The 22,549-nt window shown below is 41.0% G+C and overlaps 1 protein-coding gene across 4 annotated transcripts in view; it reads left to right on the top strand.

Moving 5' to 3' along the window:
* The window catches only part of SLC2A9 (solute carrier family 2 member 9), an 89,012-nt gene that overhangs the window by 53,429 nt on the left and 13,034 nt on the right, over window positions 1-22,549 (top strand). For all 4 annotated transcript variants that reach the window (XM_081021532.1, XM_081021533.1, XM_081021531.1 and 1 more), the window contains 5 exons: window positions 12,364-12,496; window positions 13,677-13,864; window positions 16,566-16,676; window positions 19,231-19,332; window positions 21,667-21,742. In XM_081021532.1, coding sequence (XP_080877658.1) covers window positions 12,364-12,496; window positions 13,677-13,864; window positions 16,566-16,676; window positions 19,231-19,332; window positions 21,667-21,742 — 610 coding nt within the window. The remainder of the gene's footprint in view (window positions 1-12,363; window positions 12,497-13,676; window positions 13,865-16,565; window positions 16,677-19,230; window positions 19,333-21,666; window positions 21,743-22,549) is intronic.

Here is a 22,549-nt window from a genome sequence, read left to right as displayed (position 1 = left end):
AAAATCATTGGACTTTCTTTCTTTCTTTCTTTCTTTCTTTCTTTCTTTCTTTCTTTCTTTCTCCTTGCATTATATTGACAAGTGGTAATGAAAATTCCATGCAGGGTTCAGACCTGCCCTGGTAGTGATTGGCCACTGCCAGTTTGGGTGGCTTTTAAACAGGACAAGTTTGTGGAAGATCTGTTGCTACTAGCCATTGTCAGAGGCGACATTCACTGGGAATCACAGTTGGGGAGAGTGTTGCTGGGGCACAAAGGTCCTGCCCCCTGGCTTCCCCCTGGCTGGTCACTCTGGGAACAGGGTACAGGATTAAATGGGCCTCTGGCTTGACCTCGGAGCGCTTACGTTCTCATACAACAGGTCAAACGATCTTCTGTATTTGCCCAATTAATAAATATGATCAGAAAAATGAAAAGCTCAACAAATATTTCTCCCCTGCTCCCAATTTTCTAGTAATTTAGTGCCGTCCTAACTTGCTATCTTGATTTTCAGATATCAAAAGAAAACAATACGTTTCCATCCCATTCTTCTTAGGTTTGCATAGGCTGTGGGAGCAACAAGGGAGACCCAATGCCACTGGCCCATCAGTGTAGCCTGCAACATGGATCCTGAGCCTGAGTTGGCAGAGGGCTGACCTCCCAGTTGCTGCTAATCCATGCCTCAACATCAGCTTCTCTCCTCCCCACCCCCCACCCCCACATTGCGCATAAGCAGGCAGCACGGAGGGAAATATCAGCAGTTTTTCACCGTTTCTAAGCCAGAGGGGGAAAGCTGTAGAGCAATGTTTACTGAAGGAAGGTCAGTGGACCTGAAAGAGAGCCTGAGATGACATGGCTCTTTAGCCTGTGAAGAATGAGGAAAGAACGGCTCTTTTGACACGTAGCCAGTCAATTTAAGGAAAGGTCTGTACAGTATTGCTTTTAAAGGTTTTTTAAAAAATGTTGTGATACACAGAGAGAGAGGGAGATGCAAAAGCTCGCAATGCTTTGTGAGAGATCATTATGTAAACGCCTTCATTTTGAAATAAGACACTAAAATAAACATTTTGCGGGCTCTTGGAGGGCAGCTGCTGGCAGTGTGCATTCGCTTATTCCCACCTCCAAGTACAGTCATACCTCTTCTTGCGAATGCTTTATGTTGCGTTTTTTTCAGGTTTAAAATGTGGCAAACCCAGAAGTGTTTACTTCCGGGTTTCGCCGCATGGGCAGAAGCGTCTGTGCAGTTCACGCATGCGCAGAAGTGCTCTATCATGCCTCGCACATGCACAGAAGCGCCGCTCCACTCTGGTTACGGACTTTTTGGGGTGCGAACGACACCCCAGAACGGATCGTGTCTGCAACCAGAGGTACCACTGTATAAGTGAATAATAGTAAATTATTATTATTATTATTAATTTTATTTTATTTTATACCCCACCCATCTGTTTCCTCAGCCACTTTGGGCGGCTCCCATTTAAGTGTTAAAACAATACAGCATTAAATACTAAAAACTTTCCTAAACAGGGCTGCCTTCAGATGTCTTTTAAAAATAAGATAGCTGCTTATTTCTTTGACACCTGATGGGAGGGTGTTCCACAGGGCGGGCACAACTACCGAGAAGGCCCTCTGCCTGGTTCCTTGTAACTTCACTTCTCGCAATGAGGGAACCGCCAGAAGGCCCTCAGCACTGGATCTCAGTGTCCATATAGGAGAAACTAAAGAGGTTTAACCTGGAAACATCATGGAGATGGGGGAGAAAGCTGCTCCTTGTGGCCCCAGCCATTGTCTGTAGACCCACCTATTCATGTGGTCAGCCCACCCTCAGCCCTGTTTTTTATGTGTATTGTGCATGCATATGGCAGAATGGGGAGAACCAGCATATATATGGTCCGCACAGGTAGATTTCTTGTCCTGCATCAACCTTTCCAACCTGCTGTCCTCCACATTGTACCACAGCTGCTGTCAACATGGCCAACGGTCAGAGATGATGGGATTTGTGCCCTCTGAATGTTGTGGACCGCCAGGGTAGGGAAGGTTGTCATACGCTATATGTCTGTCATAGCAGACCTTGAACCTTGACCTTTCCTTTCCTTTCCTTTTAGTAGTGCATAACTGGGATACTATTAAGTATGAACTTTGGAGTCACAAATTTCAACACATGAGTTCAGGTTGATCAGTGTCATCTAAGTCTTACCAAGTTGGGGGTTTTTTAACATACACAATTTTGAATATTTTGCTAAGAAAATGAATAGTGGGTCTTGATTTCAAATGAGAAAGTCTCATTTTATAAAATAAAATGAGAAAATAAAACTATTTTATTTCAGACACTGGCAAATCATCGTTTTTAGTGTTTTACATTCAGCTGCCACTTTATGCCTTTGCAAAGGATGAAATTATGCTAATTGAATCGCATGAATTTGTCCGATTGTTGAATCTGTCACACATGAGTAATACTGCTTAGATAAAGAAATAAAAGCATGCTGAAATTATAGCATATTTCTAATTTGTGTCTCAGATGTATTAAACTGGTAGAAGTATTTGAGTATTTTTAAAAAGTGATATAGAATACCTGTCAGAAGGGGGGGAAACAAATAAAAGAATGGGAGAAGGATCGTTCCTCCTGCATTTTAATAGTAAGTAAAACTACTGCTAGAAAATCAAAGTAAGCTATCCAAATAAGCTATAGAGTGCTTTATTTATTAGGGTAATACTATCAAAATAACAGGATTTTTTTGTTTTCAAGAAAATAGGCCCTTGTGTACTTGATTAGAAAGAGAAGTCTGTATCATATTTTTAAAAATCATTGGGTTGAAAGAAAAAAAATGCATCTTCAATATGCAAACCAGCTGTGAATCAGGGGCGGAGCTTTATGCTCCGGCACCGGGGGCAGAGAGCAGGCGGGGGCGGGCTGGCGCATGTTCTGGGGGCAGGGTGCCCAGCGCGGGGGGGGGCAGCTGCGATGGAACCCCACCGGGATCGCACTGCCGGGGGCAGGGTGCTCCCCCCGCCCCCCTCGTCCTCCAACAGTGCTGTGAATTCACTCATTTATATGTAAGTTCTATTAACATTTATTGGACAGAGAAGTGTGGGCAATATACCAGTCCTTGAAGTCAGATACATGAATTTACTAACACGGTTACTAAAAGAGCATTGTGGCTGTTGATAGAGCAACCCTCTATCAATTTGCCTAATCTGTTTTAAAACCGTTTAGTTGCCTCTATCACCACATTGTGGCAGTTGACCCAGTAAGTTGTTTGAAGGTAATCTTTCCCTGAACCTTCCTTGCCACTAAGTTTGATCGGTTCTACTATTGTAAAAGTTGGAGAAAAAAGAATATCTCTCTGCTCCCCCTAGTCCACTCTTAATTTATAGAATTAATATCTGCTTTATTGCCCCACGCCCCATAAAGCAAATCCCAAACAATTTCCGCTTTCCTTCTGCTCCAGCCCTCGACTATGTTGGTGAGCTTTTTATATATTTTCTCCAACTCCTATCTTTTTCAAATGTGGGGATGTAAAATGCAATCTGAAAAGTGGCTGATAATCAGAGTGACCTGACAGTTGAAGCCCTGTTTGGGAGGTATCCAGATTGTTTGCAGATCCATGGACACAAAGTTCTGTTGGTTAGCGCTAATACACCAGCAGCAACCCTTCTTGGAGTTCAGCGATCCTGCTGCTTCCCCTGCATCAGCACAGCATCCCTAGAGTGGACATAAAGGGGATGTCTGGACCAGCCAGTCGGAACTTCTTGTTTCTCCTAGGCTGGGACAGGCTTCCTCTGCATGTGACTAGAGGTGGACGTGACCTCACCTGCCCAGGTAACAAAAGAGCAGGACTGGTCAGCCATATCTCTCTTTCTCTCTGACCACATTCATCTAAGAAGCAACATCTGCTTAGCCTAAGATGCTCTCTTGGCTTGCAGAGAGGACAAAGGGGCTGTCTCCTTATGGGATATTACTTTTCTAACTTAAGTCTGCCTTCTGGAATCCAATTGTGAACAGAATGTGAGTGAGTAAACTCTTTTTATACTTTTATAGAAGACTGTGTTGTGTCTATCTTTTTATGAGGGACTAAATGGGGAATTACCGGACTTCCGGGGGCGGCGCGAACGGCAATGGCGGTCCTCTTCTGAATGGGAGAGGAGGCTCCGCAGGCAACGGGTCGTCCGCTACGGCGAAGCGGAGACCCATCCTGGAAAACCCCAGGCGGCAAGAGCCTGGGGTCTTGAGGCTCGGTGGGCGCCTTGAGCGACCTTCCAAGCGCAGAAGGAACCCCGTAAGGGGCTCCGGAGCGCGGAGGGGGGTTGCGGCGCTGAGAGCTGCTTCACAGCCTGAGGAGCGAAGCCGCGCTGCTACTGTCGGTGAGCGCTGATCCCTTTTCCTGCTAAATTACGGATTCGGACGAAAAGCAATTAACTTGTGAGTAAAAGACTGAGTCACTCGAAATTAGAGACTTTAAAGGGAAAATTTAAATTGGCTTGAACTTGGCTGAAAGCGGAGAGACGTGGAAGCAGGAAGTCCGTCTTCCGCAGCCATTGAACTTGAAAAAAGCAATCAGCTGGAGGAGTGGAGGCTGAAAGAAAGACCCTAAGTTTTACAGATCTAAGCATCTATTGAACTTGCATCTTAAAGTAAAGACTTTAAGCTAAAGATTTGGGATTTTTACTTGCACTTGACTTTCCTCCTTTTATTGGATTACAAATTAGAAGGTGAAACCCAGAGTCAGGAGCTGCCTGAGCACTAAGGGAGCTGTCAGTACTGCAGATTTGGATACTGATATTGGAACTTGAAACAATCTGAGGGTATTGAGACCTTTTAAATTTGAAACATTCTTTTTGGAGATAAATAACCACTGTCTGTAACAAAGTGACCATTTATAAACTCTGCTAAACATTTGTATTTGAAGGTTCTTGGACATTAAATTAGACTCTGAAAGACATTTTAAGCTCCCTCTAGAGGATTGGATTAAAACAGTGACTTTACATGCACATTTTACTTTCGATTCCCTTGTTGTCTGCTTGCTCTGGACCTTTCCATTCCCATGGGAATAACTCAGTGTGACCTTGACTGACAGATAACGTTGGAATGAGTGGCACAAGAAAAAGAGGGAGAGCTAAACAAACAACTTTAACAACTCTAACCTCAGCCTCACAGACACGTAGATCATCTGTACCTACTTTGCCCTCAGAAGTGGAGGGAGAGGGCGAAGCAGAGCAGTTACAATTGGAAGATATGGCCTCAGGAGCATCTGTTTCTGTTCTAGACAAAATTTTTGAAAAATTGGAAGCTTTGGACAAGAAAGTAGATGCGCAATCAGCAAAGATTGACAAAAACACAGAATGTCTAAATAAATTAACTACACAAGTGGTACAGAATGCACAAGCAATTGGACAGTTAACGGAGGCCTCAGCAGAAAATCGGAAATTGACTGAGGACACCAGACAAAAATTAGAAAATTTAGAGCAAGAGGTAAGACCACTCACTAAACAAGTTGGGGAACATCAGATTTATCTCTCCATGATAGAACTGCGAAATCGTGAGAATAACTTGAGGATTAGATCTCTACAAGAGGCAGAAGAAGGACATCTAACTGAGTTTTTGACCAAAGAAATCTCCAAGTTCTGGAATTTGGAAGAAAAGGACTTTAAAATCGTGTCAGCTTTCAGACTTGGAAGATTCATAAAGAAGGAGAGGCCCAGAGACTGTTTGATAACATTGAGATCAAAGGAGGAAAGGGATAAGATCTTGGGACTACATTTTGTAAAATCACTGGAGGTTTTGGATAGAAGAATTGAAATTTATAAAGATATCCCAAGACTACTGCTGGATCTTAGAGCCGCCTATTCTGAACTTGCTAAACTACTAAGGAGCAACGCAATTCCATTCAGGTGGGAATTTCCCCAAGGAATATCTTTTACCTTTAGAGGGAGAAAGGTTAAAGTAAGAACACTGGAAGAGAGAGACAAATTTCTATCTACACACGGAGAGGACCTTCAAAAAGGAATTGAACTACCTTCTGGGCCTGAGGCAACGCCAGTACCAACATCAGCACCTGTGGAACCTGAAGATCCTGAGAACAAGATACCACCCCTTGAAAAATAACCAGATAGTTCAGGATGTCTCTGCAACTGTTGAGCTGGAATATTAATGGTTGTAACATTCCGGAAAAAAGGAAGAAAATATTTCATATATTAAAAAAAGAACAATTGGACATTATTTGTTTACAAGAAACACATGTGACGAGGCTCCACAGAAAAGTGTTAATAAATAAAAGATTGGGCCAGGAATTTGTATCGTCGGACAAAGTTAAGAAGAGAGGTGTGGTGATATATGCAAAAGAGAGCCTGTCACCTAAATTCCTATTTAAAGATGAACATGGAAGAATTTTGGCTATTGAGATACAATATCAAGGAGAGAAACTGCTGATATTAGGAATCTATGCACCTAATGAAGGGAAATCGGAATTTTACAAGAAGTTGCAGGAGACAATGCTGGACTATCTAGACTACAACAACATCATAATGATGGGAGATATGAATGGGGTCGTATCAACTAACATGGACAAGTCACAAAGTCAAAATGTTACAAAAGACGGCAGACTACCTAAAACCTTTTTTGAAATGACTGACAATATGGATTTGATTGACATTTGGAGGACAAAGAACCCACTAGGAAGAGAGGTTCTTTTCTGAAGCCCAACTGACCTGGACAAGAATCGACCAAATATGGATTTCTAGAGGCCTGGCACCTAAGGTCAGAAAAGTGGAAATCTGCCCAAAGACCTGTTCCGACCATAATGCAGTAAAGATGGATATGACACTATTACCAACTGGATCCTTTAGATGGAAGATGAATGACAATTTGTTTAGAGATCAGGAAATTACCAAGAAGGCCCAAAAAGTTTTGAAGGACTACTTTGAGATAAACATGAATAATATGGTGGAAAAAAGAATAATCTGGGACGCAAGCAAAGCTGTAATGAGGGGATTCTTGATACAACAGAATGCAGTAAAGAAAAGAACACAAAATGAGAAAAAAGATAAGATCCTGGATAAAATAAAAGAATTAGAGAAGAAATTAAGAGTGAATCCGAAGTCACAGCCAACTCTGAGAGAAATTAAACTTTATCAAACACAATATTCTAAATTGATAAATCAGGAAATTGAATGGAAGGTTAAATTAATGAAACAAAAAACGTTTGAGTCGGCGAATAAATGTGGAAAACTGCTAGCTTGGCAGTTGAAGAGAAGACAAAGATTAAATACTGTTACAAATTTAGAGGTTGATGGAAAAAACATTCAGAATCCAGTGGATATCAGAAAGTGCTTCCAGAGATATTTCAAAAAATTATACACCCAAGGGCCGCAAGACGATGTTGAGATTAAACAATTTTTGGCAAAAAATGGACTATCTAAATTGTCACAAGAAAATAGGACAATCCTGAACTCTAAAATAACACAACAGGAGATCGAACAAGCCATCCAGAACATGCAACTTGGCAAATCTCCAGGACCAGATGGGCTGACCTCCAAGTACTATAAGACATTAAAAGACTATTTGATACAACCTTTGATGGAGGTCAGCAATGAAATTATGGAGGGGAAGAGGGCACCGGAGTCTTGGAAGGAAGCGTTTATCACATTAATACCAAAGTCGGAAGCTGAAAAGACACAACTTAAGAACTACCGTCCCATCTCTCTTTTAAATGTGGATTACAAAATATTTGCAGACATTTTGGCAAATAGATTTAAAAAAGTTTTAAATGAAGTAATTCATAAGGACCAGGCCGGCTTTCTCCCAGGTAGACATCTGTTTGCTAATACAAGGAACATTATTGACATTTTGGAACTTTTGCAAACAGATATAAATACAAAAGCAGTTTTAATTTTTATAGACGCGGAGAAGGCCTTTGACAATATCTCCTGGAAATTTATGATGGGAAATTTAAAAGAGATGGGAGTGGGACGGGGTTTTGAGAATGGGATTGAGGCGATATATTCAGAACAGAAAGCTAAACCGATAGTTAATAATGTGGTTACAGAAGAGTTTAAAATTGAAAAAGGGACACGACAAGGTTGCCCTATTTCCCCTTTGTTATTCATTTCGGTTCTGGAAGTGCTATTGAACATGATTAGAGGGGATCGGTTGGTGGAAGGAATCCAGGTCGGTCAGAAACAATATAAATTAAAAGCTTTCGCAGATGACCTGGTTTTGACCTTGCAGAAGCCAGAGCCCAGTACAAAAAGAGTACTACAACTGATTAATGACTTTGGTCGGGTGGCTGGATTTAAACTAAATAAACAGAAAACCAAGGTTTTGGGGAAAAATTTGACTGATACAGAGTCAGAACGGTTTCAGAATGAGACGGAACTTAATGTGGTTAAAAAAGTAAAATACCTAGGGGTAAACATAACAGTAAAAAATCTAAGTCTATTTAAGGACAATTATGAAAAATGCTGGACAGAAATCAAGAGAGACTTAGATAGTTGGTCAAAATTGAAACTTTCTTTGTTAGGCCGAATTGCTGCTATCAAGATGAATGTATTGCCAAGGATGTTGTTTTTATTTCAAACACTTCAGGTTTTGGACAAAACGGAGTGCTTTCAGAAGTGGCAGAGAGATATTTCTAAGTTTGTCTGGCAGGGCAAAAAGCCCAGAATTAAGTTTAAGATATTAACCGATGCAAAACAAAGAGGGGGCTTTGCCCTGCCAGACTTAAAGTTGTACTATGAAGCCGCAGCGTTCTGCTGGCTAAAAGACTGGCTACTTCTTGAAGACACTGATGTGTTAGATTTGGAAGGGTTTAACAATGCCTTTGGATGGCATGCATATTTATGGTATGACAAGGTTAAAGCAAATAAGGCCTTTAAGAACCATGTTGTCAGAAAATCATTGTTTAATGTCTGGACAAAATATAAAGACTTGCTGGAAAATAAAACACCAAGGTGGCTTTCACCTTTGGAAGCCAAGGCCCGAAAAAGACCCAATATGGAGGCTAAATGGCCAAAATATTGGGAAATACTAGAAAAGGATGGAGACAATTGGAAATTGCAGAGTTTGGAGAAAATGAAAGACAAAGTGCGAGATTGGTTACATTACGCTCAGATTAAAGAAGTTTTTAAAAATGATAAGAAACTAGGGTTCCAGGTGGAGAAATCGAAATTAGAAACAGAATTGCTAGAACCAAAGATTAAGGTACTTTCAAGGATGTATAACTTGCTGTTGAAATGGAATACACAAGACGAAACGGTTAAATCGGCTATGATAAGGTGGGCACAGGACATTGGGCATAATATCATGTTTGAGGACTGGGAGAGGTTGTGGAGTAATGGATTGAAATTTACTGCATGTAACGCTCTGAAAGAAAATGTAATGAAAATGATTTATAGATGGTACATGACCCCAGTCAAACTTGCCAAAATTTACCACCTGTCTGATAATAAGTGTTGGAAATGCAAAGAGTGCGAGGGAACGTTCTTCCACCTCTGGTGGACTTGCCCTAAAGTGAAGGCGTTCTGGGAAATGATTTATAATGAACTGAAAAAGGTATTTAAATATACCTTCACTAAGAAACCAGAGGCTTTCCTTTTGGGTATTGTCGGCCAAGGGGTGGCAAAGAAGGACCAGACATTTTTTATGTACGCAACAACAGCAGCAAGGATACTTCTTGCAAAACATTGGAAAACTCAAGATCTACCCACACTGGAAGAATGGCAGATACAACTGATAGACTACATGGAACTGGCTGAAATGACCGGCAGAATCCGTGACCTGGGAGAAGAGAGGATTGAGGAGGACTGGAAGAAATTTAAGAACTATTTACAAAAGTATTGTAATCTGAGTGAATGTTAAATAAGATGCTAGATCAAAATAACTGAGCACCACTAAATTTAGAAGTTTTTAAGAAAATAAGTAAGATTGTGAAATTTTGCTCCTTCTGAGAATTATAAGATTATGAAATATAGAAGGGATATAAGAATTTAAATAAGATGATAAATTGCTGACCAAATGTTATAACGATGAAGGTGGGAGCGGGAGATGTGAGGAAGTCCAAAGAAAATGTGAAAATATGTTAAGATCAAAGTTACACTGCTTATTATGTTTATTTTTATTGTAAAACCTAATAAATTGCTTTTAAAAAAAAATAAATAAATGGGGAATTACCGAAAGGAAAACTCATTTTAGAGGCTTTAGCGAGCCTGAGCAAACGCATCCGCTGTGCAAGTTTAAAAAGGGGAAATGTTACTCTACTAAATTGTGGAACTTGTTAACACAAGTTGGAAAGGATATAATCAAACAATATGTCCTCTCCTGCATCCCTGAACATTCCCACAGTTTTTAACTATGATTTTGTGTGATGTGTGATTTTGCTTGTGAGGTAGTGTATTGCGTGCGTGTGGCCCATTATTTCTTCTGGGCCCCCCCCCCCCCACCTGCAAGAGAGGAAACAGATTTGCACATGACACAAAATGCATGCAGCTCAAAGTTTTATGCAAATTTGTGTTCTCTTTCGAGAGAAGGGAGGAGGACCCAATCCACATCTGTGTCCTGGGCCCAGGAAATCCTGTTGACATTCTTGGTTCAGATATTGCAATGTACTCTCTGCGCAGCTGCCCTTGGAAAGTGTGTGGAAGCTGCAGTTGGGCAGGTATATAAATAGCCCTTCACGTAGGCTTTGTTCGCTAAGATAAACCTCCAGGCATTCAGACACAGAAGGTTATGTAAACGGAAAGGGTGCTGTGGCTATTGCTGTGTTGCAAAGCATTAAAGCAGATGGGGCTGGGCTAGTAACATTAGCAAGGCTGGATCGGTGCAAAGTTCTAGTGCTCACCTCCAGCAAAGAGCGGCTCTCCCAATTTTATTCTTATCCATTTGCTTCCAGTCACAGTTCTAGGGGCTCCGTGACAGAGCATCAGCCTTGCATCCAAAAGTTTAATCCCTGGCATCTTCCGTACCAGAATGGGGGAGATCCCTGTCTGAAACCCCAGAGACCCTCTGCCAGTCAGCGTAGACCAGTGGTGTCCAAACTTTTTTCAAAGAGGGCCAGATTTGATGAAGTGAAGGGCCGTGGGGGCTGACCAAAGGGCCAACCTTTTTTTTAGGATTTAGGGTTAGAGTTGTTGAGGTTTTGGGGGGATTTTACCCCAGGAAATAAACTGCTACAGGGGCTGGATTAAACTGACCGGTGGGCCGGATTAGGCCCCCGAAACGGACTTTGGCCATGCCTGACATAGACAGTATTGAGCAAAATGGATGCCATGGTCTGACTCGGTGTGAGGCAGTTTCCTCTGTGTGCAGGCTCTCCTATCTTGGGGAAAGTAGCCTTCCATGCCTGTACACTTTTAGGACCGGTGAATAGGGTTGCCACCCATCTCTAGAAAAACGTCCTTTCTTTTTTTAAGAAAAGTGTCCCCAGTCCTGTTCAGACTTCAAATATAACACATCTTTTCATGTATTCAGTCTCCTCCTCCTCCAAACTGCACATCCAGAGAGTGGATCCAGTGGGAGGAGGAGAGCGAGAGCCTGAGTGGGAGTTTGTGGGGCAGAGGAGGAGCACTGAGATTAAGAGTTATCATGGGGTGCGGGCAGAGGGTGGGGTAGGGTGGGGCTGGGAGGAGGATTTTGAGAGAAAGTTTTTGCATGGGCAGAGGGAGGGTCACAGGAAGTTGCTGTGCACTGGCTTGCTATGGTGGAAGTTTTGCATGGGCAGGGGGGCAGCGGATGGGTCGGAGAGAGGGAAAGAGAGTTTTTGCATGGGCACACTGGAAGAAGTGGGTCAGAGACAGAGATGGCGGGGGTGCAGTCTGTCCTGGTCTGCCCATTCAGTGGAGAGTGGGGGTGGGATTTTTCTTACAGTTGTAAATCATAGTGCTTTTGTTGTTTTTATTCATTGAATAAACCCATGTAAACCCCGAGTAGCTTTGTAATGGATTGCTTTGAAGTCATACCTGCAGCGGGGAATGTGATTTTTAGCTCCCTGATTCCCCCCTCAACCTGTCCCATATTTTGCCTGACCAAAGGTGGCAACCCTACTGATGGCGTCACATCAGTGGTCGCATCCAGAGCAGCTGTTTTAGTTGTGGTGTCACTTCTTTGGAATTCCCTCTCAGAGAAAACACCACCAGAGCCTGGCCTTATAAATAAGTGCCTTGATACAAGATAGGCAGTTGGTCTCTGTGTGCTTCATTCTGACTGCCAGGGGCTTTCCAAGTCATCAAGCAGATATTCCTAGCCAAGGAGAAAAAGAGATGCAGGGATTGAATTTAGGAGCGCCTGCTGCTGGATTATGAATGTTCCCTATGTTTATGTTTATTTCTTCATTACATTTGTATCAATATTTTCTTCCAGCATTACCTTTACATTTTGTTTTGTGTTTGTTTCTTGCAGGAATCCATGTGGCCCTATTTATTTGGGATGATAATTGTCCCATCACTTATCCAAATGGCAGTCCTGCCTTTTCTTCCGGAAAGTCCTCGCTTTTTGCTGCTTGAAAGACACGACACAAAAGCAGCAGAAAAAGGTGCTGTGCTTTTGTTTTTCATCATTTGTCTGTTTGCCTCAAAAGACAGGAATTCCCCTGAAAGTGCAAATATCCTTTCGTTTTGCAGTCTACTTTCTTTAACTCCAAGAGTCCTACAAAAATTGCATAATATCAAAACATTCGAGGCAGTCGCAGTCTGCTTTTCCACCATTCAACTCTGTTTCATGCAAAGTATCTGCCTCCTACAACTAGGGTTTTCTTGGTGGTGGCCCCACCATATGGAATGCCTTGCTATGTGTGGTGTGCCAGGCCTCATCCCTAGGATGTTTTCAGGTGACTGTTGACAGGACTGCTCAAAAAGGCCTTCTTCAACTTACTATTAGCTCTGCTGGTTTGGTTTAATTTTTATGATGGAGTTTAACTTGAGGGTTGCTTTATGTTTTTAAATACTGTTTTCTATTGTGACATTGCAGGGATGCAGGTGGCACTGTGGGTTAAACCACAGAGCCTAGGACTTGCCGATCAGAAGGTCGGCAGTTCGAATCCCCGCCACAGGGTGAGCTCCTGTTGTTCAGTCCCAGCTCCTGCCAACCTAGCAGTTTGAAAGCACGTCAAAGTGCAAGTAGATAAATAGGTACCGCTCCGGCGGGAAGGTAAACGGCGTTTCCGTGCGCTGCTCTGGTTCGCCAGAAGTGGCTTAGTCATGCTGGACACATGACCTGGAAGCTGCATGCCGGCTCCCTCGGCCAATAAAGCGAGATGAGCGCCGCAACCCCAGAGTCGGTCACGACTGGACCTAATGATCAGGGGTCCCTTTACCTTTATCTTTACCTTTATTTTGACATTAGTACCTAAATAGGCAATGGCTATGCCTACAGGTTCGCATTCTCCAAATCTACAGAGTAATAATCCTAGCATGTATTTGTAGGTGTGTGTTGTTTTTTAACTTATTTGTATCCAGAAGCTGAATCAATACCATATTCAGCACTACATCTGTGTTCCCATGGACCTCAAGTGTACACAAAGTCTAGGAGATGAACCAAATTCATATGAAGTGCCTGGTATAATTTACATGGAGGCAGATCTATACAACCATTTTTTTAGCCAGAAAAAAAGGAAATGTTTGATGCAAATTAACTCTTTGATCCATTGTGTCTGCTTGGTCTGAACGCAACCACAATTTGCATTCTAAACAAACATATGACTTGTGGGTTTACAGCATTTCAGACCTTTCTTGGCAAATCTGATGTGTCGTATGAAGTAGAAGACGTGCTGGAAGAGAGTCGCGTGCAGAGAAACATGCAGATAGCATCTATCTTTCAGCTTTTGTGTGACAGCAGTAAGCGATGGCAGATCCTCACCGTAATTGTAACCATGGCCTGCTACCAACTCTGTGGTCTTAATGCTGTAAGTGAGATGACGGCAAATAATGTGTAAAAGATACATTTCTATGGTTTGCTCCAATGTTTCAAGATATTTCTAGAACGTTTTGGCGACGGCCTCAAATCTCTGAATGGAAGGGCGTTTAGAAAGGCAAAAGGGTTTGTCCTATCATAGGATCACAGAATTGTAGAGTTGGAAGGGACCATCCAGTCCAACCCCCTGCAATGCCTCTTTCAGACCAAAGCCCCCTTCCCCTGAAAGCTTGGGCTCAGCCTGGGAGGACCTTTAATCCAGCACCATCATTCCCCTGCCAGCCCCCCCCCCAGTGGATCAGAGGGTAGAGCAAAACCGGTGATAAACACCATTGCATGTATTAGTTTTGTTAGTGAAGCATTGCTACTTAGCACTGTTACCGAAAATAATCAGCGTTTTTATTGATACACAATGTTCAGCAAGTAACACTGGGCAACTTTACACCTGTGGGCGTGATGGGAGTTTTACTCACTCCTTTTTCTCCTGCAGCTCCCAATCCTCTGGATAATTCCTCTTATCCTTCTAGCAGATCTTTGAGGCTGCAGGGGGAGGGGTGGAAGGATAAGTCCCATTTGCCAAAGCAGATATCGTTGCACAAGTGCGATGCCACGTAGCCCCTTATCTTCATGCTATGAACTTTGAAGAAAGATGCAGCAACATAAGGCAAAATGTGATGCATCAATTCTTCAAAACACATTCCTAAGTTTCCTAGTATTGGGGGGGATAGATCTCATAGTTACTGAATCAATGCCATTGTCTTCAGCTCAGTAATAATGTTTGTAGGTAAGTAGGGGTGTGTTTTGTTGTGTTGTGTTGGTATGTGACTGAGTGTGAGAGAGATGCATTAACTCATTTTTCCTGTTACAATATTTAATCTTTGTTCTTTTTCTCTGGTTATGCCTTACTCCCTGACCCATTAAATTTCCTGAAGGGCAAATTCAAGTCCAAGTCTGATCACTAAGTTAACAACCTGATTTCAGTCTTATTCTGCCAGCAATTCCAGAATAGCTGTTGGCTGGCCAGTCTCCCTCCTTTCAGCCACTGTGAGAACAGGATGCTGGAGCAGATGGTCTAATGGCCTGATCCAGGGGGTTCTTCTTATGTTCTTAGATGCAGTAGATGCCTTCTTTTCATCATAACTACCAAGCCAAGGCAGCCCCAATATATTGCATTTGCCCAGTCCATGTTGCTCAGATGAAATGGGATCATCATGCTTCACTTTGAAATGCATGGAAAACATTCTTTCACAGAGACTGACATCTGTGGAGGAAATCAAACACCCCAAATGAATTCTGTTGCTCTCTAAATAAGCTGCCTGGGATGATGGCATGACCACATCTCATTAATGGATAACTTGAAAATTACTCTGTGTCAGATGATGGGTGTAATATCTTTTTTAAAAGGAAAACCTTTTGCACCTTCCAAAGCAATTTGTAACGATTTTTTGCAGTATCTCTCTAAGAGTTAATTAGATGTTACTGAGAAATTCTTCGCTGTCTGCTGTGAATAAGATGAAAATCGCACTTCATCATACCTTCAATAAACCTACAAAAGACATCCCACAAAAAGTATAGCTTTCTACTAACTGCAGGATTTCAGTACTAATGACAGGCTTGTTCTGTTCCTTGTTGTGGATACTTTACTGAGAAAAGATATGGAATTATCTTGTCATCTATTCGGTTTACAGCTCTTCTTATAATTATACTTACAAGAAATAGAAAAGTGCCATGTGCAGTGAAATAACCAAGGCAGGGTTTTCCCCCCCAGTCCTGCACTTGCAGTACTGGAAATAGAATGGGAACATCTGGGATTATGGCAAGATTTCTTCTTGGAGAAGGGGGGGGAATCTAGAAATGAAGTGGTATTGATTCCCTCTAAGAGTTACTCAGGTTTAAAGACTCAGTAGAACTGGTGCGTTTCATGTGGGGTTCTGCACTTTTGAAAAAGCTGTGAGGGAGCATCCCTGTGAGGGTGGAGAGTTGCAAAAAGAACTGAACATAAATGGTTGGGTAACTGGGAGAGGTTAGTTTTTTGAAAATTTGTGGGCTAGGTTGGAAGAGGGTGATAAATCATAGGTTTAGGGTTAGGGAGGAGCTTTGAGAGTGTTAAGAGCACAAACAATAACACTTTCCTGTTGTTTGCATATATCTTTTTCCAGATTTAGCCATTTGCTTATTTCCTGAGCTCCCAACTAGGGTAAACTGAAAAATAATATATCAGCATACTATTTCTTCTTCTTTAAATTTACAGTCAAGGGACTTTCCAGACGATCACTTTAGAGAGCAAATGTTGCTGCTCCTACATTGTGTGAAATTCAGATTTCTTTCCTCAGAAAAGCACTTTTCTTTTTTGTGGGGTGGAAGGCTGCCATAATGTTTTCCATTGTTGCAATGGTATACCCTGCTCATTGTATTTATATAACACCACAATGTTCAACAAAATCTCGACATATTATAATCAGTCGCATGTTTCTAATTTGGTTTATTAAAGTGCTCCAGCACAATTGGAGCATAGGGTTGTGCTGTTAACGTCCGGTTGGATGTCACTGGGCAAGATGCTCAACACAGTAATTTGCATCCTTTGGCCAGTCCATCATTACTGAGGCATTATATGTATGTAGTCTTACATTTTAATTAGATTCTAAAAACCGTTTTGAAATCAAATAACTGAAAAAAATGGTTTCTTGTTACAGATTTGGTTCTACACAAATGACATTTTCAAGGGAGCTGGACTGAGTTCAGAAATAATCCCATATGTTACTTTAAGCACAGGAGGGATTGAGATTTTGGCTGCCATTTTCTCCGTAAGTACTGTGTCTTCTGCGCCCTGTAGAATCCTTTTAGCTCCCTCCTCTTTCAATTTGATGTGACATTTTCAGGTAAAAAGCAGACAGAAGGGCTATGTTTTATAAACTTTATTCAACTTTACTCAATAATTTTAAGAGATTGGGATGCAGGAAATTTCAAGTCTGCAGTCATTATGAGTTCTCAATAAATTAGATTAATCTGGTTTATTGCTGTATTAGTTTTTCATTTATTTAAATAGCACCATTAATGTGTGTATCTCATAGAATCACAAAACTGCAGAGTTGGAATGAGTCCTGCAGTCATCTCATCAGTACTGTGAACCTTACTATCTAAAATCCAGTACAGGGAAGAAGAGTAGGGGGGTGGTAAACAGTGAATAAATATGTTATAGTTTGAATTGCAAGTTTAGTTCTTGGTCTTTGCACTTAGTTCTTTTCCTTGGTATTGAATTTAGGCCAATGTTTATTTTAGCCTATGCTGCCACAAAAGGAGAAAGAGGGGGGAGGGGGGGAGGAGAGAGAGAGAGAGACATTGTTTTCTGTGGTACAAAAGGCCTCATGTTAGAAAATGACCACGACCATTGAGAACTAGTTACTTTTAAAATGTAGGGGCCATATACAATTGAAAGGATGCACAGTCCAGACCCATTTACTTATTTTAAAAGCATATGAATAACTTTCCCGCACTGAAATCAGTAACATTCACAGTTCCAATCCTGAAAATGGTGGGACTTGCTTGTAAGAAAGCCTGCCTAAGACTATGCTACGCGAGTGATGGAATTTGGTTGGATCATGTCATATATTTAAAAGTGTACATTTACTGGAACAAATTTATACTTTATACAAAAGAAAACTGTAGGCATTTGAAAACGTTTGTAGGCCTGAATTGAAATGTTTTGTAATGTACACATAAGGAACTAATTTACCAATAATAAGGTGAAAAATTATAATTTGACAAAGGGTAAATAAGCGATTATAGAAATGCAAAGAATATAGAAAGGTATGTGGAAGTCAGAAGGAAGGGAGGGAAGGAGTACTCTTGCAGAGTAATATATTAAGTCATAGAATTATGTAACAAAATGTGAATATGATTTAAGTGGAAAACTCAATAAAAATATTTTTAAAAATAAAAATAAAAGTGTACATGTAATTTACAAATATGTCACAATCAAAATTGCCACACAGCTGGCTTTCTTCCTGAGGATGAAAGATGTTGTGGGGACTTCTTTGCTTACCTTGGGTGCTTTTAATTCATTCATTTTAGCGGGGGGGGGGGGATTATGCAACTACAATAAATGAAATGTGAGCCTCATTCACCTGTCGGGGTGCATAGGATTGCAGCCTCCAAGGGTGGGGGGGGGAGATCCAAGAACGACATATTCTCTGTTTGTATATCAACTTGATGAATTTATTCAAATGGGCTGCTCAGTGATTACCCAAGTCCTAAGCATGCTTGCTTTTGCACTTCATTTGACTAGACCAGCCTTGATAAATATAATTCATATTCATTGCTGTCAATAAATTGTAAGATCAGTGCAGCTGAGCAAAGCTAGGCAAAGCAAACACTGAAGTCGATGCCATTTATTGTGTTGACATTTTTTAGTCCTTTCCATGCAGAAAATTCTGCTGCTTTGTTGTCTTTGATATTATATACAGTTCCGACAGAAGGCAAGTTCCCATAGCAGCAAAGCTAAAAATGGAATGTGAGGTCATGAGCATCGGAGCAAGAAGGAATGAAAAAGCTGCACAGTTTAATTCAACTTTTAATTAATTAATGCTTGAACACATGCTTAATAAGAGGGGTGTGCTGCAGGGGCCACTAAAAGTGGAGTTGCAACCAACTTACCATGGAGCCAAAAATGTAATGTGGTTTTCTGTGTATGTGATGTGCAGGCATGTGTGAATTGACCCCCTGGCAGAGGCTCCGATGCCCGTAATTGCTGACACTCTCCCTAATACTCTCTTATGCTTCCATGACACTTCTCTAAATGCATGGTTAAATTAAATATTTCTAATATAAAACATGCAGAATTTTTGAAATAGTTTATGCACAGATAAAACAAAAACACTGTGTGCCTAATGGCCAAAGTAATACAAAGTGGGTCCTCATTGCTCCATGTGTGTAGAGCCTCTGAAAATTCACTCTGACAAACAGTGGTGAGCACCATTTAGAATATTAATACTGTTGTTAGTGTGACTTAATGGTATATTAATTTGGTTGTAAATGGTGGGCAGAAACCATTATTCCACTTCAGTGCAGCTTATGCAGCAGACCAGGTCTAATCGTGTGTTTTACATATAGACAGTTAAAACACTTGGAATATGAAAAAAAGTTATCTATGTTCCAGTTTGGAGAGTTTTTGTTTGTGTTGTAAAAAGTATAGCGTTGTGATCCAAGTGACTAATCCTAGCGTCTTTAGGATTCCCTGAGAGACATGGATCCCCATTGCCCTTAGATTGATCCATGAGGAGTTACAAGAGTTGACCACATAAATCCAGGATGCCTCTGGTTTTGTTAGACAATAAGACACTGTTTCTTTTTCTTCCTCAGGGCCTAGTGATAGAACGACTCGGACGCAGACCTCTTCTGATTGGGGGGTTTGGCTTGATGGTCCTCTTCTTTGTAGTACTCACTGTGTGTATGACTTTACAGGTATGTAAACCTGCCCTGCTCAGCTTAAATATCGGGCCATTCTCATTGATCTTTCTTGTACACAGTGTGTGATCTTTAATGTGCAACTTTGACATTGAAGTCATGTGTGGGTTAACTGTGAATCTATTACACTGTCAGTTATTTTTGTCCTTTTAAAATTATGTTTAGCCAAGAGAAAACCAAAAGCTTCACAACTGAAATTGTTCTTGCAGGTTTCAAGATGAGACAGTTTAGGGATTAAGTGATTTAACAATAAAGTATTTCATTCACTACCTAATTGTGTAAGAGAAAAACGAGGGGCTATAACCTTTTCCCTCTTAATCCTTAATCCTTTGTATAAAAGGAAACTAGAGTTATATAATACTATTTTAAACTAACCTTGGTTCTCCAAACTCTGGTTTGTTTGAACTAGGATTAGTAAAAACTATCTGAGATCAAACGTATTCTCCCTATCCTCCTTTATTCTGGCTTGCATTATGTGTGAGCATTGCTGCTAACCCTGACTGAAGAGATTGCATAACTCCAATTCACTTTGAATTGTGAGGTTAATGTTGGTAATGCATGATTCCCAACACAACCATGGTCCCTAAACCATGGTTCAGCATTCATTCTTCAGCAGCCCTAATTCTGTGTTTTAAATATGTGTATCTGAAACATTATATCGCTCCTAGATATCCTGTTGCTTTTTGGCAATTTCATTTTAAATATTTTGATTCAAAAATGTGAAGATGTGTTATTTGCTGTAAATGTCAGGAGCCTGACATTATTAACATTTACTTTCCAAGTGGCTATTTTTTAAATGGTCAAAAGAAGGTTCTGAAGGAGGTCACAGAACTAAGTAGAAGTCATTTTAATCCCTGATTTGTTTCTCTCCTGTTGCATCGATTATTGTACAGCTTCTTTTGCTCCAGAGGGCATCTCTCAAACTGATGAAAGCTATAATTCTGACAGGTTAAAACAGCAGGCTTTGGGTGAACTTTCAGTACATTGTATTTCTCCAGGCAAAGTCATGATCTCCATTCCTCACACAAAGGTTAACACTTATCTCCCAGGAAAGAGTTGCTTCAAGTAGTGTGCAAACATGAACATATCTACATTTTCAGCCAGAGCATGGATGTAGTAAGTTGCCTTGTACCGAGTCCACCCAGATAAGCCTCCCAGAGTGGCCACTTTCAGGCCACCCTTTTGAGGTAAAGATGCTGAGGATTTAAGATGGGATCTTGTAAATGCACATTATGTGTTTTATGACTGAGTTACAGCTCTTCCCCACATGTGGCGTAACACCTTTGTCATCAGACTCACTATTCAGTACAGATCAGCTGCCATTCTGTTTCATTTAGATACAGATATATTAAAAATAGAAGCAGATAGGCCAAGCTGAAATGTCTTTCTTGGACAGGGTTGTATTTCAGCACAGACAGAAGATTAAGGGGGTCAGAGGCAGAAGACAGGGTGAATGGCAGACATGGGGTCATATATCAAATTAGGCAGGTGCCACAGGCAAAAACTATAGTCAAAGACAGGCTGGCGATCAGCACTAGATTGGGGAGGGAGGTGAGGCGAGGTCATCCATATGGTTCTCAGTCCATTGAGTTGCTGAAGAACCCAGCCTGGAGTTAGACCCAAGCAGACGGCTCTTGGTTCCTCAGGTCATGGCTGGACTGAAGAGCCATACTTCCACCAGTTATGGCCACTGTATGGATGGTGCTGCAGCGCAGCAGAGATTGGGGGACTCATTTCCACCACTTGAGATGCCAGAATCTCTACTTTGAGACTTACAGTGATCCATACAGTATTTCCATTTTTCCTGCTTTTTTGTTACTGAAGTAAGCGGTCAAGTGGAAAGAGTTCTTGAACCCAATGATATATACTGGGTTTATTTGCATGCCTTTCTGACATGATAGGAACGTATTAGTTTGTGAATGCCGTTTTGAGTAGTTATTCGCTGGCACAGAAACAATAAACCTCCTGTCACCACACTTTAGGGTCTGTGTTACTTTGCAAACCAAGGAGTTCATCTTTTTTATTATTATATATTATAAATATTATATATTTATATATACTCCATCTTTCCCCCCCGAACAGGAATCAAATACAAACACAGAGAAATCGATAATAAAAATACCAATGAATACAAGACACATATATAAAATCTGTTTAAAACATACCAGTATATTATTACTATATGTTTAGTAATCTATTTCTATAGATCTTTCATTTCTGTGTGCATGACTACAGAATCCAAGAGTACAGAAAACCTGTATGATTGTTTGCACTTACTATAATCAGTACTTCGCACATTAGTAATACCTCTCCAATGTATTTTTTTTCCAGGATCAAGCAGTCTGGCTTCGATACCTCAGTATAGTCTGCATTCTTGCAATAATTGCATCATTTTGTATTGGACCAGGTAACATTTTTTTTCCAAATGCATTTAAGTGAACTATCAGCCACTCATGGTGAAGTCTGTTGTATTAGGGGCAGTATATTTCCTGTTTTAGCCTGTGAATGTCCATCAGGGTGGGAGTGGTGAAACAGATGAGAATTCAGTGTTTATAATGACAATATGAAGTATGGTGTATTGTAGATACATTCATCTACCTAGGTTAGCACTGGAAGGCACCATTGATCTAACTCTGTGGGTTCTTCCCTCTCTTAGCTGTAAGCTCACAATGGGTTGTATCCAATTCCTCTTCTCTACAGCCCACTGCATACCATCAAAATGTGCTCCGGAGGGCTGGGAGACCTTCTGGAACAGATTTTGGGGCAGGAGGGGAGAGGAGAGGAAGACGAAATCCTGTTGCATGAGCGGAACTCTGCTCACAGAGTGTTAGATAAAATCTAATGTTCCTAAACCCAATGTTCTACTTATAGACAAACTTGAGTACCCTCCTGTAATTTACATGTACTTCATGGAATAATCCACAAGACATCAGTGATGAATTTTAATCTGATATAAATTGGGGCTGGACAGAAAGAAGGCAGATCTACAGGTGGATCGCTAGATGAATTGCCCCAGATTGACAAAGGTTTTGGACTCCCAGTTTAGCAATGGAAATTTCATTTAGCAATCAACAACATGCTTGTTTAGGTGGATTCATACTCCACCATTTCAGCCTAAGCGCAATGCTTTAGGGAACTTACCACATGTTAAAAGCAACTAAATGGCTATATATAGTTTCTAAATTAGGATGTTAAAGAGTCTTTGACCTCAGGT

Source organism: Podarcis pityusensis, assembly GCF_964106645.2.
Source record: "Podarcis pityusensis genome assembly, chromosome: 9".
NCBI classification, from domain to species: Eukaryota; Metazoa; Chordata; class Lepidosauria; order Squamata; family Lacertidae; genus Podarcis; species Podarcis pityusensis.
This window is presented reverse-complemented; position numbering and strand designations above follow the sequence as displayed.